Here is an 18829-nt window from a genome sequence, read left to right on the forward strand (position 1 = left end):
GAACATAGACTTTAATTAGTTTTTCTCTCTTACCCACTGGTTGAAAGATGCATTTGGATTGCTTGGTAAAGATGTAGTAGTATAAGAGTGTCATGTGTATTAAAATAGATATACATGAAAACTGCCCCCTACATATTTATATTTTGTACAGTATTACAATACATACTGTATCACATACAATGTTACATTATAATCATGGTAGCAGAATTTATTAGCCGAAGCACTAAATTGTAAAACTTCTAGCTTTCCTAGTTGTCTGGCAGTTAATGCTGCCAATGAAAAGCTCGAAGCATCCCTTGAAACTCTGTTATGAAGGGTACTAGCTAAAGGCTTGCACTTTGGTCAGGACATCTTTAGAAGCCTTGATTGTGTTCCACTCCTTTTTTTTTTTGTTTCCATGTCTAATAATGATCTGTTTTCTATTTTTCCTTTGTCTTTTTACGTTTCAGACTGTTGAAAGTCATCTCTGGATCTCTTATCTATTGAAGAGAATTTCTTCTTTCCAACTTTTTTTCTTGACAGATGGAAAGGAGGAAGGCAGCTATATACTTCCCCTTCTCCCTTTCTGGGAACATATTCTTCCAGCTTATGACTTGAACTTTTCACATGTACTGATATCTCTCTTAGAAGATAAACTGATAAAATTAGAGAAGAAAATAGAGTTGTCATTCCCGAAAAGGTATTGAATACCAACAGATACACCTATTCTATAGTTTAAATCTCACATTGTTCAAAATGGGTTTTTCGTGAATGAAACAAGTTACCTTGCTTCCAGACTTCTTCAGCTTTCTTAGCTTGGCATGGACTTGCCCCCATTTGTCATACTACTCCTTCTTAGCTGTTCTCAGATTCCTTTAAAATTGTGTTATTTGATGAGTGTCCCACCATTTCTCCCCCTTATCCCAACTGCCCTTTCATATCCTATGAAGCTCTTTCCTACCTGGAATATTCTCCTTACCTCCTTCCCAAATCTTGGGCATTCTTTAACACCAAACTCAAATGGCCCTTTGGTGAAGGCTTCTTTGACTGCCTTCCCTCTCCTGGACTCCCCTTCCCCCCAAATTCATAACATTTTGTTTGTACTTCATATTTATTTTTCATGTTGTGTATGTGCTATATGCTTCTGCTTATCCTAAGAACAGGGACCATGGCTCAGTCAGCATTTAGCAAAGGACCACATGTAGGAAGTGTTGAACAAATGTTAAGTGAATTAAAGTTATTGGATAGAAAGCTGAACATATCAAGAATATATGAAAATTGGCAAAGTAGGCCACAAACTGTAGTATTTTTACTCATCCCTACTACATCGGTACTGTTTTTTCTCTTAATGCAGAATGCTAGCTGTATGTCTCCTGCCACGGTATTGGGGCAGGGGGTAAGAAAAGGGTTCCATTGCCGTATGTATGCCTCATTGTCTGTTGGGACCATCGTCTGACAGCTTAGAAGCACCCAGAAACTTAAATACCAGGGGCTGCTGCAGTATCTTATTTGGGAGTTAGTGGGGAAAATGGGTTTTGATGGAGAACTTTGAAAGATAGCTAGTTTGAATTCCAAATTTAATATTGGCAAAGGATGCTGTTGTTAACATTCAATTTTATGCATAGTTTGAGTCTATTACTCTGACAACTGCTGTTGGAACAGTATGAATGTCTTCTAGGGAGGCCATTCTACCCACCTGACCACACCCTCTGCTGCAGTCCCCAGTGCAGAATTGTAAAAAGTCATTCTCTGAGCAACTAATTTGCCCTCTTCTTAGTAGTGGTAGGCAGACGCATCTCTGTGCCTCCAGAGGCATGTATTTGCTATAGAAATTACCACAAGTGGTATTACGGATTTTACTTTTCTGTCTTTCCATCATCCTTTTCATTGTTTGGCCTTAAGCTTTAGGTATGTACAAAAATAAAATGGGGATAGTATGACAACTAAATTCAATTTCGCACATCTAACATTGATCTTGGATTCAACATTTTAAGAAAAAAATCTTTAGGAATAGCCTTTTTGCTCCCTTTACTTGCATTATAGTTTAAATACCCATATCTTTATTTTTACTTATTATAGGCTGCTATAGCATCTTCTTTCTACCCCTCATGCTTTTTTGAAAAGAAGAAAAATAATACTGGTTACTATTGGAAATTGCCTAGTTATTGCCATATATGTATTCTTTAATTGATTCCTGTATTTTTGTCTTTTATTTAATTCCCCCCACATTTTATGTCTTTTATAAAAGAAAATGGTTGACCTTTATGAATATTAAGATTCCCCAAATCTGGTTTTATGTTCTTTTCTCTCTAGGAACATTGTAATTGGGTCTTTGAAGCCCCTGTTAATGCTTTTTGCCCCACAGTGCCTAGGACCGTACTGAAGAGGGACCCTGTAAATATTTATAAAATGGGAATGATAATAGCACTTGCCTCCCACATTTGTTGCTTGGATAATATATGATAAAATTTGTAAAACTCTTTGGACACTTTAAAGTTCTGTATAAATATTAGCTAAGCTAGCTAATAAAGCATTTATTAAGCTTTTACTGTGTGCTTGGACATGGTGCCAAGCCACAGGATAGAAAAACAGGAAAGCAAGGCGGTCCCTACCCACAAGCACCTTACATTCTAATAAGGGAAGGTCGGATGTGAAAGGGAGCTAGGAAAGAGGTATGGCCAGGGTCGGGGAGAGGAGAATGCAACTGGTCCTTCTCATGATTTGGAGGTTCCAGGCATAGACTCATCAATAATTGAAAAGGCCTCAGAGTAGGTACTCATATCTCTATGTAAGTGTTTGTATATTTTTGTCTTCCTTTGTCTTTAATTTGGATCCTTTATTAGCTAAAAGAATACTTATGTTCACAGGTAGAATTAACTCTCCATCTGGTGCCTACGAGCATTTATGTGGCACTGGGCTGTGAGGCAGCTGCCTGGACACCCTGGGATCTGGGACCAGGACTGGTGTTCTGGGCTCACGTTCTCTCCCTGCTCTTGGAGGCCTGTGACAGTAATCCTGGTGTTGAAATGGGTTTGGGCCATACAGGTTCTGCAGCATACTGAAGTTGATTGCAATCTGATTTCCTCAGTTGACACCCGCTTCCTAAGACTCACTGATGTGGATGCCGAGATCTAGTCAGAGTTTCTGGGGAGCTTTGGAAAATTTGAGATAGATGTGTTGGACCCAAAGGAGCTCAAATTTGAATCGGCTGAAAAGAACCAGAAGCGCTTCTGCTTGGAGTTCCCTGGCATTGTGGAAGATGCCAGCTATGGTACCCCTGCTGCAGTTGCACCATGTTCAGGAGTACAGTGAAGAAAACACTATCTGTGTGTCCAGCATACTGTTTTTGGAGATTGAAAATAGCCTAGAGTGAGGAAGGATATATATAAAATGGCTGTTGATAATAGTGTCCGAAGAAGGCATTTGCCAAGAAGGGTAGTAGCATGTGTTCGCAAAGCTCAGAGTCTCTGAGATTACCCGAACTAATAGCCAAGGGTGGGCACAGGAATCTTTCTGGACTGAAGGAACATCATTCAGGATCATTCTTAAGTGTTTGTAAATGGAAAAGACAGAAACAAGTAGTCAGCAGATCTGATGGTTAAGGAGCAATCCGTAAATAGCAATTTTGTTTAAATTTTGTGGCTAGTATAGGTGGGCCAAACCTGAAGAAATTCACAAAAATACAAGATGTGTTTGGTATATGTGTGAACTTTATACAGAAACTCTTGTAGAAATGACTGCTGTCCTTTACATTTAACTTCCTGGATATTTGTTTCTCAGTGTTCTAGGAGGAAAGAGTTCCCGAAATGCTTTAAAAGTCACAACCGAATATTACTAAAATATGACCACCACTTTAACAACGACAGCACCAACACGCACACGCGCGCGCGCACACACACACACACACACACCGTCATTTCCTGTCATTACCACTTCTTTGAGCTATAATCAGATTTTTTTCTCTTCCATATACTGCCTTCTGCAGTCAGACACTTAGGTCTTTTGTGTATAGCTCTGCCAGAACTACTCCTCTATGTTCAAAATCCTTTAATGGCTTTTTATTATCTCTGGTTGTCAAGTACAAATTTACTCTGGCATTCAGACTCCTCGACAGTAGTTTGGTGTCCTCTGCCTCTCTGTGGAGCTGTCTCTCCTCCCATGTATACCCTTCTTGTCAGTCCCTGTATTGGGGCTTCCTTACCTTTTGGTTTGTTTCTCTGCCTTTACACACACTATTCATTGTATGTATCTGGAATAGTAATAAAGCCTAGTTTAAATGCTGCCTTCTTCTTGAAGTTTTGCTTTTCCCTCAGTTGGTAAGGATTCTTTCTTCCTCTCTTGGAACTAACATGGACACCTTATATTTGTGCTTGTATCAGATGAACTCCCTCAGGGCAGTTACTCTGGATGGGGGGTGGGGGGGAAGCTTTCTTTGTATCCCCAGTTGGCACAGTGCTTGGCGCTTAATAAATAAGTAAGCACTTAATAAATGCTCTGGATTTGCTAATTGACTAGCTAATTATTTCTCATTTTCAAAGTAGGGATCCTGTATAAATACAAAACTGCACTATCACCATCATCAAATATTCAAAGAGATGGTTCTTTTGTTTTCCTGGAACAAATACTTAAAGTTGGTGGTAGTTGCACTGTATATGCTTATATAGAATAGACAAACTGGATGTTTAAATATTTAGATACTCCATGCTCTAAGGAAAGTGTTGTATTAACATAGCTCAGTATCACAGTGTATCCTTTCTGGAAGGGACCTCAGTGGTCTCCATCCTTTACCTGCAAAAGAATCCCTTCAGCACCATACCAGACAGGTAGTCGGTAATCCAGCTTTTGCTTGAAAACCTCCAAGGAGAGAGAACTCACCACTTATGAAGCAGCCTGTCCTTATTTGGGATAAAACTAATTGTTAGAATTTTGCCTCTTTAACTCACACCCGGTGTTCCCAGTTCTGTCCGCTGGGTCTTCATAGAATCAGTCATTTTCTCTTCCCTCTTCCTTGTTATAGTCCCTCAGATACTTGGACAGTTGTCATGTCTTCTCCTATACGTTCCCATTTTCTTATCTTTAGGCCAAATGCTGCTTTTCTGTAATTTTGTTATACTGTTCATAATAATTACAACAACAGCCAGCATTTATATAGAACCTGTTATGTGCCAGGCACTGTGCTAAGTGCTTAGAAATTCTTCATTCGATTCTCAACAACCTTGCCTGGGGAGGTGCAGGGTTTTTTTTTTGTTTGTTTGTTTTTTGTTTTGTTTTGTTTTCCCAGTTTAGAAACTGAAGTAGAGGTTCAGTGACTTGGCTGGGGTCACAGTTAGCAAGTGTCAAAGGTAGGATTTGAACTCTGGTCTTTCTGACTAGAAGCACAGCACTATCCAGTGTGCCACCTGGCTGCTCCATATTACAAACACTAGGATTTCCAGTTGCATTTCCTATTTGCGAATGTGAGGATTGGCTTTTGGATTGTTAATTATGTCATTGTAACATTAATACCACAAAAACTATGTTAAAATTATCTTTTCCTCTTCTTTCTCCTTCAGCAGATTGCCTCCACAATCATCTGCCACATCTGTCGTTCAATATCTTCCTGTTAGTTGGTTTCTTCCTTGATGCCTACAAGCATTCCTATGCCTTCCCCTTACTTTAAAAAACAAACATACCTCACTCAACCCTACTCACCTCCTTAAGCCATCATCCTTGATTTCTCCTCCTTTTCTTAACCAAACTCTTAAGAGAAAATTGCACTGCACTGTACTTTCATTTCATTTAAAAATCTGGTGCTTTCATTTCCGTGCTGTACTTTCATTTCTCTCCTCAACCTTTTGCAGTCTGGCTTCCCACATCACCACTTAGAACTACTTTTTGAAAAGTTACCAGTGATCTCTTTATGGTCAGATCCGGGAGGCTTCCTTCTGTAGTGGACATCCCTGATCACTTTCTGCTTTTTGTTACACTGCTTCCTCTTGATTCCTCCACCACCTCCTTTTCACTTTGCTGGATCATCCATCCTACGTGGAGCATACCTTGCTTACTAGTTGTCGATGTGGTCAAGTGAATAGTGTTCTGGACTCCAGTCAGGAAGACCTCGTTTGGAGTCCCAACTCTGACCCCAGCTAAGCTGTGTGACCTTGGGCTTCATTTTGTTGCCTCCATTTCCTCAAATGTAAAATGAGAGGACTGGACTGGAACTCTCAGGTTCTTCTTAGCTCGACACTGACAATCCTTTGACACCAAGGTTCTTCACACTTACTTACTTGGTGACATCAATTACCAGGGATTTAATTATCTGTGAGGACTCCCATGTCTGAATAGTCAATCGTAGCCTCTTCCCAACTGCATCCTTTAACCATCCGTTGGACGTTTACACCTGGATTCCTTTATATATCTTGAAAGCAACATGTCCAAAACAAAATTATCTTTTCTTATCTTATCCTTATCTTTCACTTTCAGATTTTTCCTTTCATCTGCCAGACTGCCTTTCTATTGAGCACCACCATCTTTCCAGTCACTTTGTTTCACAGTTTTGATGTCATCCTTCACTTCTCATTTTCACTCAGTCCCTATGATTCAATCTCTTACCTTATCCCGTTGTTGTTACTAACACCATAGGATCTATCGTATCCCGACTCACACTGCCACTACTCTAGGTCAAGCCCTCGTAACCTTTTGCCAATATTTTCTCTCCGGCACAGTCCATCTTCCACACACTGCATTACACTCGAAGATGGCATTAGTTCACATTCCTTACTCAAATTGAGCCTATATTCCATTAAAAGTCCCCACTGTTATAATAAGAAAAGGATATCTTTTTTGTGGCTGGTTTTTTTTTTTTTTAACTCAGGTGCTGTACTACAGGTATTGAGCTCCTTCCCAGGAAGGAATGGAAACTCCTGGAGGTCAGGGTCTGTTTCCATTTTGTCTTTGCAGTGCTGTGCTCTGTGAGCAAAGCAGAATTGAAGTAGCTGAGAAGAAACTTGAGGTGTGCAAATTTAGAGGATCCATCCCAAATGTTCACATGGACTGTTTGTGCCTGACCTGTGCTCCTGTTAGTCTGATCAGCCACAGTTGGACTCCATAACTTGACTCTGGCATAGTGATATCATTTTGGTCCTCTTTGAGAACAAAGGACAACAATCAACCAACCAGCATTGTCAAAGCTAGTACAGTGCCTGGCACTGATAGGTCCTTGATAAATGCTTGTTAATCTTATTAATGGAGGCATGCCCTCCTTCCCTGCTCCACCCACCCATCCTCAGTAGCTTCAGATAGCAACCCATTGAGCTTTCTCATTCTCCTCCCTTAAATTCTCCCAAGATCTCTGTAACTTTTCTGAGGTTCTGTACCATCTTTTAATAATCCGAGTGTACCATACCAGTGTAACCCTTGGACTGTCTAGCTGTTTTCCCTTGCTCTTAAGATTAACTCATCATCTTTTCCAATCATATGTTTTCTGGCTATCTTTTATACCACTTATTATACAGCCATCTTTTATGTGAGTTGATAGATGAAGAGGCATTTGTCAAGTACTGACTTTTGCTCTAGGCACAGTGCCAGGTGCATTGGCACACTACAGAGGCAAAGTTTAGGGCAGGACCTAGTAACCTTTTTGGTTTTGGACCCATTTGACAGTGTGGTGAAACCTATGGATATCTCAGAACAGTGTTTTTATAGAATGAAACGTGGGATTGCAAAGGAAACCAATTATTGAAATATGGTTATCAAAATACTAACAGAAGAGAACAAAAAACCTTGCAGATCCCCAGGTTAAAAACTCCTGTAATAAGAGTAGGGAGTAGAAACGGGTAGTTGGTGGCCAGAGAATTTTGTCGTCGAAGGTCCCAGGCAGCCGGGGCAACGTAGTACTGGATGCACGATGTTTGCACAGCAAGAGGTCGAAGTGAGGAGTTGCAGCTTGCAGCAAAGGACCAACGGCAAGATGCCTGGGCTTGCTTTGGCTTCTTGGCTGGCGGCCAGAGGGGATGGGGAACCGAGGTCTGAGGCTGTGGAGACCTTTCTGCTCAGGCCAGGTGGCATTGTCACCCATCCCTACAGGTTAGCCCTGGAGCAGCACTCCACAATCGCCCTGCCTCTGTCTCCAGGCCAAGTCTACACTAGGCAGCCCTATGTGGGAGTGTGATGGCAGGACAGATGCCCGGAAGCCCAGGCAGAACCTGGTCTGGGGGGTGAAGTGCTTCAGCCTGCTTCATCCCTCCCTCGCCCCTTGGTTCGCTTCTAACTTAAAAAATATCTCTCTGTGTCTTACTCATGCCATGGTTGTCATTTCTCAACAAACTCTTCCTTTCTTCACAAAGAAAATCAACTAAGCAAAACCTCCTGCTCCCACTTGATAATGTTTTACCACATTCTCCACTTCCCTCTGCCCATCTATGCATCCCCCTCCCCAAATGCTGTCCTTCTTCACCTCAGCCTCTTAGCCCGCTTGGCTACCTTCGTACCTCAGTCCTCACAGCTACCTTTGAAGGTACATGCTGTTGTTATCCCAGTTTTATCGATGAGGAAACTGAGGTAAGCAGAGATTAAGTGACTTGCTGGGGTCACGTAGGTGGGAAGTATCTGATGTCGAATTTGAACTGGTCTTCCTGACCCTCAGTCTATCCATTTCCCCGCCTAGTTGCCTCTTTCCAGACAGATCAATTCCTAACTTTTGCTAGAGACCTTTTCCAATCAAGAATGGAAGCTTTGGCAAGGAGAGTCAGGACATAGAGGGAATTCCTGAGGTGTGGAGGAGAGGAATTGAAGGAACTGTAATCGTATAGTTTGGACTTTGCAAGAACAGCTAAACCATCTCTTCTGAAAAAATTGATCATAGAAGGCAGTTAGATGGCTAAATACATAGAATGCTGTCACTTAATCTATGTTTGCCTCAGTTTCCTTACCTGAAAAAGGAGGATAATAGCACCTTCATCTCAGGGTTATTGCAAGATAAAATAAGATATTTGTACTTTGCAAACCTTAAAGCATTATATAGATGTTATTGCACACCCAGCCCCAGGAGTATTTACTGTGAGTTTACTTTGTGTCAAGCATAGGGCTTGACATACTGGGGATACAAATGGGGGCAGGGGGGAGGAGAAGGGCCCCTACTCTCCAGAGCTCACATAATAATAGGGAGAGGCAACACATAGAAAAGTTCAGCTGCAGGGTTGGTGGCAGAGCCACCCTAGAGGGTGGCATAGGGCAGGGGAAGTGATAAGGCCTGTGAGTCTTCTCAAAACTCTCATGGCACTCTCTCCCCTATCATTTCAGCTGAGAACCTTACTTCATATTTTGCTTAAGAAAAAAATTGAGACCATTGTGCAGAGTTCGTCCTTGCCTTGTTCTCATCCTCATGTCATCATTCAAATGCCTTCCAACTCTATTTCCTCCTTCATTCATGTCACATGAAGAGGTTGATATTTTCCTTGCCAAGGCAAATCTCTCTTCCATACTGTCTTTTCCAACAGATTGCCCCCTCTAGCATCCTCACTTTCTCATTCATCTCCAGTCTCTCCTTGACTACTGGCTGCTTCCCTTCAACCTATAAATATGCCCATGTCTCTCCCTGTGAGGGACTGTCTGATGTTGGCAGCTACCAGGTTGGGCGCTGTGGCAAGAGTAGGGTAGAATCTGGGTATTTTGGAAGTCGAGGCAGGGGCTGTGGTAGGCAGAGTCGAGGTGAACTGGGATGGGCTGGATATGGAGAAGCCCTGAGGAAATGGGCAGTGCTTGTGAGATAAGCTGGGTACAAGGAAGTAGCCGGAGCTTGAGCTCCTGAGGCAAGGGGCGGTGCCACGTGGGAGTGGGACGGCAGAGGACTGAGTTCCCTTTGCTTAGTCCCCTCCCTATATGCAACGTCATCCCCAGACACCTCTTGTGACCTTCCTGACTTCCTGGGTCCCTTTGTGCAGCACTGACCCAGACCCCTCCTCCCAGTGTCTGAGTCTGACTTCCTAGGTCACATACTCTTGTCTATGTGCCAATCCCAGATGCCTCCTCCCCATATCCAGTCCTAGCCTCCTACGTCACTCCCTCCCCCTTGGTGTGCTAAACTCAGACAGCCCCTTCCGGTATCTGACCCTACAATCTTTGGCTAGTAAGCGGGCTGGGGAGGAGGGGCTAGGTAGGTTTTTAGGAACAAGCGTGGTCAGATCGCGCACACTCTCTCCTGGCTCCTGCCCTGTTGCTCTGGCCTTGCTGCTTGGGCTTGCTATGATGGCTTGCTGTGATGGCCTCTGAATAAAGCTCTGGTGTTGGCACCTCCCGATGGCTCGTCTCTGTGTGGTTATCCGGCAGAGGACCGAAGACTCGAGTGTGAGTAAGACTCTGGTAGTGTGCTCCTTATAGAAGGAGTGGGTACCGGCGTACGGCTGGCAGAAGGTCGGCGTGCGGCCAGTATATCTCCCATTCTTAAAAAACTCAGACTTGATTCATTCATTCATTCCCCACTAGCTTTTGCCCTGTATCTCTCTTCCCTTTTGTAGCTCAAGTTCTTGAGACTCATCTATAACTTCTGGTCTCCTCTCAAGCTCTCTCTTACTAGCTCTGCGGTTTGACTTCCAAACTCATCATTCAACTGAAACTGTCTCCTAAGTTGGCAGTCATTTATCTCATAAGTGCCAAATCTAATGGTCTTTTCTCAACCCTCATCCTTTTTGACCTTCTCTGTAGCCTTTAACACCATTAATCACCTTGACAGTCTTTTTTCTTGACACCATTATCTTGTGGTTCTTCTCCTACCTCTCTGACTACTCTTCAGTTTCCTTTGGCGGATCTTCATCCAGGTGGTGCCCCTTAACTATTGGTATTCTCCAAGGCTCTGTCCTGGGTCCTCTATTCTCCTTCTTCTCTGGTATTTCACTTGTGATACTTCATTTGGTGGCTTCATCAGCTCTCATGGATTCAGTTATCAGCTCTATGCAGGTGATTCTCAGTTTTGTTTGTCAAGCCCTAACCTCTCAGCCTACCTCCAGACTCATATTTCCAACTGCCTATTGGAATTCCACCTAGATTTCTTATCAGTATCTTAAATTCGACATATCTCAAACTGAATTCATTACTTTCTCTCTCTCTCTCTCCCCCCACCCCTTTTTTGCAAATTTTCTCAGTAGAATTCCAAAGTCTCAATAGAATGGCTTTCTGGTTAGTTTCCCTGCCTTAGGTCTCTCCCTACTCCAATCCATCCTCCACTCAGCTGTCAGAGTGATCTTCTTAAAGCACCAGTCTGACCATATCAGTTCAGGTGATTGACTCCGTTTTACTTGCAGGATCAAATATAAAATCTGTTCAAAGGCCTTCTTAACTTGGCTCCTTTCTACCTTTCCAGTTTTCTTAAGCTTTAAAGTACCCACCAACCCCCTGACTTCATTACTGTTCCTTTAACAAAATCTTTCTCTGGCCTTTTTCTGGCTGTCCTTCATGTTTTTCTGTCTGTCAGCTTCTTTCACTTTCTTCAGGTCCCAGCTAAAATTCTACCTTCCTGATCGCCCACAATGCTTGGTGCCTTGCCTCTAAGATTAACTCCAGTTTAGTGAGTCTCTTGAGAAACTTTGCCCATGGGAGTGGGGGGTGGCTTTCTTTGTATTCTCAGCACTTGGCACAGTGCCTGGCACATAGTAGGTGTTTAATAAGTGCTTATAGACTGTAGCAACAAAGATGATGCTTAAGAGGCTTATATTCTATAAAGTAAGACATATGAACTTGTTTCTCAAAACTAAATTGGAGGTAAAATATTGCTTCAAATCAGGATTTTGTATGGTGGTGTCAGGTTAGAAATTTATTAAATTAGGCATTCCAGGTTGAAAGTGTAGCAGTGTAGTAAATGTCACAGTTTTAGTCATGTCTTAAGGTTTTCAGTGTTCTCACACACACACACAAAATGTTTAGTATTAACATGTTTGACAAAAATATGTGTTAAAATTGCAAGAAGATTATCTCCTGTTGTCAGAAATGTAGAAAACAATGTTCATATTGATTTTTATAGGACTCGCTAGCACATTTCTTTTTTGTATGAATGCTTTATTCTAAAGAATTTGTTTAAATAACATCTAGTGAATTAAGTGTACCTAGTTTTCAGCCTAATCTCTTCATGGTAATGCCTGGTTCTTTGCCTTAGAATTTTCCTCATCGTGAAAATAACTGTTCTGTTACTTGGAAGGAAAAAACAAAACAAAACAAAATGATGACCTTATTGAACTTAGCTCTTCAGTTGGCTTTTGGTTTGGGGTGTAACTTGTCTACCACTCCCTGAGCCTCCCTGCATTTGTACATTTGCACAATAGCAGGGAGCCCACCTGAATGACTGATTGTTTTGGGCTCTGATGACTTTTTCTGGTTTCTGATTGAGCCAGTAAATTAGGAATTTATAACAGGTTCTTCAGTATTGTTTCCAGAGAATTTTTGTTCTAGGTGCTTTAAATTTGAATATTTCTATATAATCACTTTTTCTCCTAACATTCTAGACCGTCTCCTTGGGCTTTCCCTACAGAAGTTTTCTAAATTCATGTAAATAGAGGAAAATGGAGTGAGGTAGGCCGCTAGGTGCACAGTGGATAGAGCACTGGGTCTGGAGTTAGGAAGACCTGAGTTCAAATCAGACCTTGGACACTTACTAGCTGTGTGGCCCTAGGCAAGTCACTTAATCCTGTTTGCCTCAGTTTCTCATCTGTAAAATGAGCTACAAAAGGAGATGGCAAACCAGTCCAGTGTCTTTGCCAAGAAAATCCCAAATGGGGTCATGAAGAGCAGTAACAAAGTTTTTTAAGTGTAAGATGACCTCTTTTATTTCCATGAACTTAAAATGAAACACCAATTCTTAGTTCTTCTAAATGCAAAGGTTTGTTTTTTTTTTTTACTGTATTCTTATGGATCAGACAATTAGAAATAAGTTTATATAATGTTATTTGTTTTTAGTTAAAAACAGTATCATAAAATGATTTTTGATGGTTGAAGTTAGCAATTTCTACCTAAACTTAAGAGAATGAGAATGTATTTGTAATTGCTTCTTGATATTTGGATTGTGAGTAAATGTTTCTTTTTTTTTTTTAATTAATTTCTGTGACTGAGATGTGTGGCTTGATTCAGGAAAGAACCACTGACTTATTATTTCTTTTTGGTTATACAGCAGATATAATTTCTACAGTAGAATTTAACCATTCTGGAGAATTGCTAGCAACAGGAGATAAAGGAGGTAGAGTCGTCATCTTCCAACAGGAGCAGGAGGTGAGTCCTTCAAGCTTGATCTTGAATCCCGGGGTTAGAGTTACCAGTAGATCCCACTTAGATCTATTGGGAAGCTTAGACTGGGTGCCTGGTCATTTTTCTGAAAGAGCAAATAATAACAACAACAACAACAACACAGGGTGCCTTAAGATTTGCAAAGTCCTTTGCATAGATTGAATCCTTTGATCCAAATGACTTAGACCAAACAAAACATCTCAAGCAGATGACTTAGCATTTTTCTCCACAGTTGCTTTTTAGTTTGTTTTGTTTTTAGAAACATCTTAAGAAAATTGGCAAAAAGAACGATGTCAGTGTTCTTTGGACTCCCATCCTTGAGGCCTTCCTTCACTGAAGTTCTTTTTTTTTCTTAGAGCTATGCAGAACAGATAATGGGCCAGCCTCTTCTGTGCTGTACTTTAAAGAGCTGCCATATTAAATCAAAAGGGCTGTCCCTTTTAGTCCTGGCAAAGCATTTTAACTGCCTATTGATAACCAGTGTTTTAAGTGCCTGTTGCTTGGTATTTGTGCTTGAAAAAAACTGAACATTTAAATTGGATTCTGCTTATTTCAGTAATCCAGGCATCACTCAGAACCATTTTGCCAAATTTAGTAGGATTTGTGTCAAAGTAGAGCTTGCTATTAATTAGAACCTTTTCCCAGTCTTGGTTTTATAGCACAAACAGCATTAAAACCATATTAAATGCTGTGACTGAAGGATGTGGCTAGAATACGCTATGCTTCCTATATCTGATTGACAAGATTTCCCACTGAAATGTGGAACATACTTAGTGAAATTTGCCTCTTTGTTTTTCCCTTGGCCCTGTCCTCCTCCCCTTTGCAGACCCAGAGTAAAGCTTGACCAGTCTATTAAGCCATAGCCCCAAGTTCCCTGGGAGCTCTCTACTTTCTGTCCAACTCTGATGTTGGAGTTTCACAATTGGGTGGTCTGAGACCAAGTCCTGCAGAGTTAATTGTCTGAAATCTGCTAGATCTGATGCAGTTCAAATTACAGGATAGAGGTTTTAAAGTCTTGGGAAATTCCTTATGGAAATCAAGAACATGGTAATAATACTACTACTTTGCACTTCTATAGCTCCTTTGACCTGAGGATCTCAAAGTGCTTTACAAACACTAATGAATTAATCCTCACAACACCCCAGTGAGGTAGGTAATTCCACGTTAAAAGAAATGATTGATAGTGTCTGATAGATACACAAACACCAAGGATGTTGATTTATGTTTTTCTTTTGAATTGGTCTTGGCAAAAGAAAACAAAAAGAAACATTTATGGCCAAGAATCTAAGAGTGTTTATTTTCCTCTTCTCTCTGTGCTTGAGTTTCCAGTTAGCTAAAATAAAATCACTGAAGTTTTTTCCTTGTCCATTTTGTCACTTTTCTCTTAAAGAATCCTGTATCATTGGATAACACAGGCTTCTAATTTTAAAAGAGATTCTCTAGCATTAAATGAAAGACTTGTGGTGTTTCTCTTAGTTAGAAGATTTTCTCCTTAAAATGAGGTCATTTTCCTGGGTTTTAAATAAAGTTTGTTAAAATCTAGTTCAAAGTTAAATAATGACTTTTTAAAGAAAAGAGGGGATAAATTTTTTGATCATGATAAATTCTATTCACATAGATAATTGTATAGTTGAGGCTATGTTAGTCCTTTTCCCTACCCTCAATATTTACATGTTTGCTATACAGAAATCAAAAGAAGTAAAGTTATTGGCATTTTTATAAGGCCTTGGAATATTTGGGAAAATCCCAAATGCAGAATATTTTGTAAAAGAAATTGTTTCCTCTGTATCTGTTTTTCTAACCTCTTTCTACTAAAATATTCTAAAGAGATACTATTATTAGCACTCATAAAAAGAAAAGATCCAAAAGACCATTTTCTGGAACAGTTCCATTGGTGGAGATTATCTAACTCACACTAGACTTATTAATTGTGAATATACATTTAAGCCTGTTTTTAAAGTGATGGACGAAAGACAATAAGACCTGGATTTCTGCCTTGAAACTTGATCTCACTGTTCATGATTGCCACTTCCTGTATATTATAAGTCACAATTTTCCAGGGGAACTTTTATGGACCCAGAATCATGTTGTCCTCTCTTCTGCTTGGGTGACCCCTTGACAAGGACCTTTGAGTGGTCAGGAGCTGAAGCTTCCCTGGGTTTGCTTCAGGGTGGTTCTCTGAATACTTTGTCGTGCTCTAGTGGATGTTATACTGTACCAAATGACAAAGGAATACAAATCCCTTGTATCAAAGATGGTCTTATTTGAAAATAAATCATAGAATCAAACCAGTTATCTGCTTGAGTTGTGTGGTAGAGCTCCTAGGACAGATGGGCAGTATAAACAGATTATGCCCAACACTTGTTTTTCCTGACTGTTTAAGGCAAAAATGGCTGAACTCTCCGAATTACCAAGTGAATAAAGTTTGTCCTAAGTGTCCACAACAGTCCCTTTCCCTCTGAAAGCTTTCCTCACCTCTTCTCCTCCTATTACTTTGTGAAACAAGAATATATCTTAGTGTATTATGTTGCAGATTGACTAATTATAATAACTTTTTACTGTTACTTTTTAAAAATTTAGCCTTTTAATTCCTTTATTTTCAGACATTTGTTGCCTTACTCCAGCCCCCAAGCCCTTGATTTAATCTTGGGAGGTGGGTTTGGGCTCCTTCCCGTTACTGAGTACTCTGTTTTCTGTCCAGAATCTATCTAGGTTCTCTTTTGGATCAGTAGTTGGTCTCCTTTAGATGGAGATTTGAACTGTGGGTTCCCCATTCTTGGACTTATTCCAAGAGAGCCTTGGAAGACCATCCATGAAAACTGCTGGAAAAGCTCTTCCTGCAAGAGAATTCAAACTCGGTGAGGAGAGATGATCTCTAAGGCCCCTTCCTCCTCTGCCAGAATGACATTGACTTGAGTTCAGTTTTCCACTCTCCCACAAGAGGAAACAGACATTCCTTTGTGCCTTCAGTCCCCCCAAATCAGGTACTTGGAGGTGTTGGGTTCCCATGTTTCTTAAGTCTGTCTAGTCTAAAGGAGATCCAATTTGTCATTTTACAAGGTAGGGGTTCCTTGTGTTCTACCGAAAGACAATGTTCAGAGCCTGGTTTCAGACCATTTCTCTTCTTTTCACCTGTTTGTCTTCCTCTGAAATGATTTGGCGGAAAACCTGCTGGCTACAGAGTCATAGTCTCTCGGTTCACATATGGTCTCTGATGACTCTTGGAGACCTTGGGCAAGTCATCTCATCTCTCATGGCCCCTTTAAAGTGAGGAGGTTGGATTAGCTGACCTGGAAGCTTCCATCTGTTGTTGTTGTTATTGTTGTTCAGTTCCAATTTGAGGTTTTCTTGACAGAGATACTGGAGTGATCTGCCATTTCCTTCTCAAGTTTATTTTACAGATGAGGAAACGGAGGCAAACAAGGTCAAGGGACTTTCTAGGGTTACACAGCTAGTTAAGTGTCTGAGATTTGAACTTAGGAAGATGAGTGTTCCTGACTTCAGGCCTAGCACTCTATCCACTTCGCTACCCAGCTGCGCCAGATCGAAGTAGAGCTCTGATCAGATGGTTGATATTGTTTCTTCTGGAACAGGACTTGCTTCCTGAGTATATGTCATATTTGTTTCCTAATGTTACCTGCAGTATATCAACGTTCTCCAGCTGGCCTGAAGATTAGGCTTTATTTAGTATTACATATCTTGCTGTACAATAAAACCTAAATTCCAGAAAGCCTCAGTTCATCATGATTGAATAAAATCATTTTTTGAAAATTTTTGTTTGCTCACATATGTTTGGGACATTTAATGAATTTGCATCAAGGTGTGGTTCTCTTCCCCACCCCCAAATCACACACAACTCTGGGATCAGTCATAGAATTTTAGACTCAGAAGGGACTGCAGAGTTCCTCTAGGCCAACTCCTTGATTTTAGAGTTGTGTAAGGGGATTGCTCAAGGTCATTCAGTTAATAACAGAGGAGAGAATCATTCCCATCTATTAAGTCTTGGGTCCAGTGTTTTTTACTTTAGATCAGTTCACAATTAAGGTAAACCTCCCACACATAAAATATTCTGTTACACGTATTGATTATGTAACCCTTATTTTCATAAGCCTTGTAAGAAAATGCTTAATAATTATAATTTTATTGGTGCAGTTCCTGGGTATTCAGAATGATGGCTGTTATGCCCTAAATGCCATAGTCATCAAAGAATGACCCAGTATATTTAGTAGTGGCAGTTTACTACACTGTGTGTGGGCTCAGTTGGACTAGATTGTCACAATGGCTTTTTTCATCTCAACTGTGCTATGAATATATAACACCAGTTTTTTTAACTAATAGTGAGAAACTTTTTAAAATTCAGTTGAGAAAGATTTTCAACAAACATTGAATCTATAGGGGAATGTCCAGTTCAAGGTCATTTAACCAGAACTTAAAATTTACTAGAACACCATTTACTGAACATTCCAGGTAATTAAAGTTTAAATGTCTATAAAAATCAGAACTTAGTAAACTGGTAGCTTTGATATTCTGTACAGAATTCAGACAAACTCAAGTTTTATTTTTGAAACTTCACCATTTCATTTTAAAGCATTTATTTTGATTTTAGATTAATTTTGTAATCGAATCAGAAAACTTATGTTAGCCTTTTTTTTTTTTTTAAATGCTGGGACTTTTTCAAGTCCTGGAAATAATGACTTGTTTGTTTATTGGACTGTACTTCTGCAGCTAATATATGGAATTACAGACTCCAGAGTAGAAGGTGGAAAATTAAAACAGCCCCGTTTAACCTAGAAGGTCCAAAAGCTTGGCTTGATTATTTAGTGGAGGATGTTGTGGAGAGCTTTTTCTGCTACATACATTTTTATTTTATTTTTTGCTGAGGCAGTTGGGGTTAAGTGACTAGCCCAACGTCACACAGCTAGTGAGCGTTACGTGTCTGAGGCTGGATTTGAACTCAGGTCCTCCAGACTCCAGGGCTGGTTCTCTATCCACTGCGCCACCTAGCTGCCCCAACAACATATAATCTTGCAAGTAGGTTCCATAGAAGGACCAAAGCTGTGGCACAGTGGATAGAGCACCGGCCCTGAAGTCAGGAGGACCTGAGTTCAAATCAGTCCTGAAACCAAACACTTGACACTTACTAGCTGTGTAAACTTGGGCAAGTCGCTTATCCCCGACTGCCTAAAAAATAAATAAAGGACCAAAGCTGCTCTTTCCAGAGTTAGTAAAAATCTTCTTAATTGCCAAATCCAATAGCCTTCTTAAATCCTCATCCTTCTTAGTTTCTCTCCAGTCTTTGACAATATCATTCACCCTCAGCTCCTTGATTGCCTCTTCATCATTCATTTCTGGCCTCCACATTGGAGGGGTGGGTGTTAACCACTGGAAGTGCACCCAGTACCGGGGAACCAGGTTGGTAAGAGTTTTGGAGCACTTAGCCTATAGAAGACTAGGATGGCAGGTTTGAGGAAAAGGGAGCTATAACTCTGAAATCTGTTCCTTAGTGTTGAATTCAGTGACAGCAAATGTAGTCCTTGGGAGAGTATTTGTAACTTTTTATAGAAGAGATGAATGTAAGTGTCCTATTTTGTGCAGATCTGCAGGA

General features: G+C 40.6%; 1 protein-coding gene across 2 annotated transcripts in view; it reads left to right on the forward strand.

Annotated features, from left to right (window-relative positions):
* Positions 1-18829, forward strand: part of PPP2R2A (protein phosphatase 2 regulatory subunit Balpha) — a 100909-nt gene that overhangs the window by 54960 nt on the left and 27120 nt on the right. For both annotated transcript variants that reach the window (XM_027839940.1, XM_027839939.1), the window contains exon 3: positions 13112-13209. In XM_027839940.1, coding sequence (XP_027695741.1) covers positions 13112-13209 — 98 coding nt within the window. The remainder of the gene's footprint in view (positions 1-13111; positions 13210-18829) is intronic.

This window comes from Vombatus ursinus, unplaced genomic scaffold, assembly GCF_900497805.2.
Source record: "Vombatus ursinus unplaced genomic scaffold, bare-nosed wombat genome assembly UNPS02014837.1, whole genome shotgun sequence".
In the NCBI taxonomy this organism is placed as follows: domain Eukaryota; kingdom Metazoa; phylum Chordata; class Mammalia; order Diprotodontia; family Vombatidae; genus Vombatus; species Vombatus ursinus.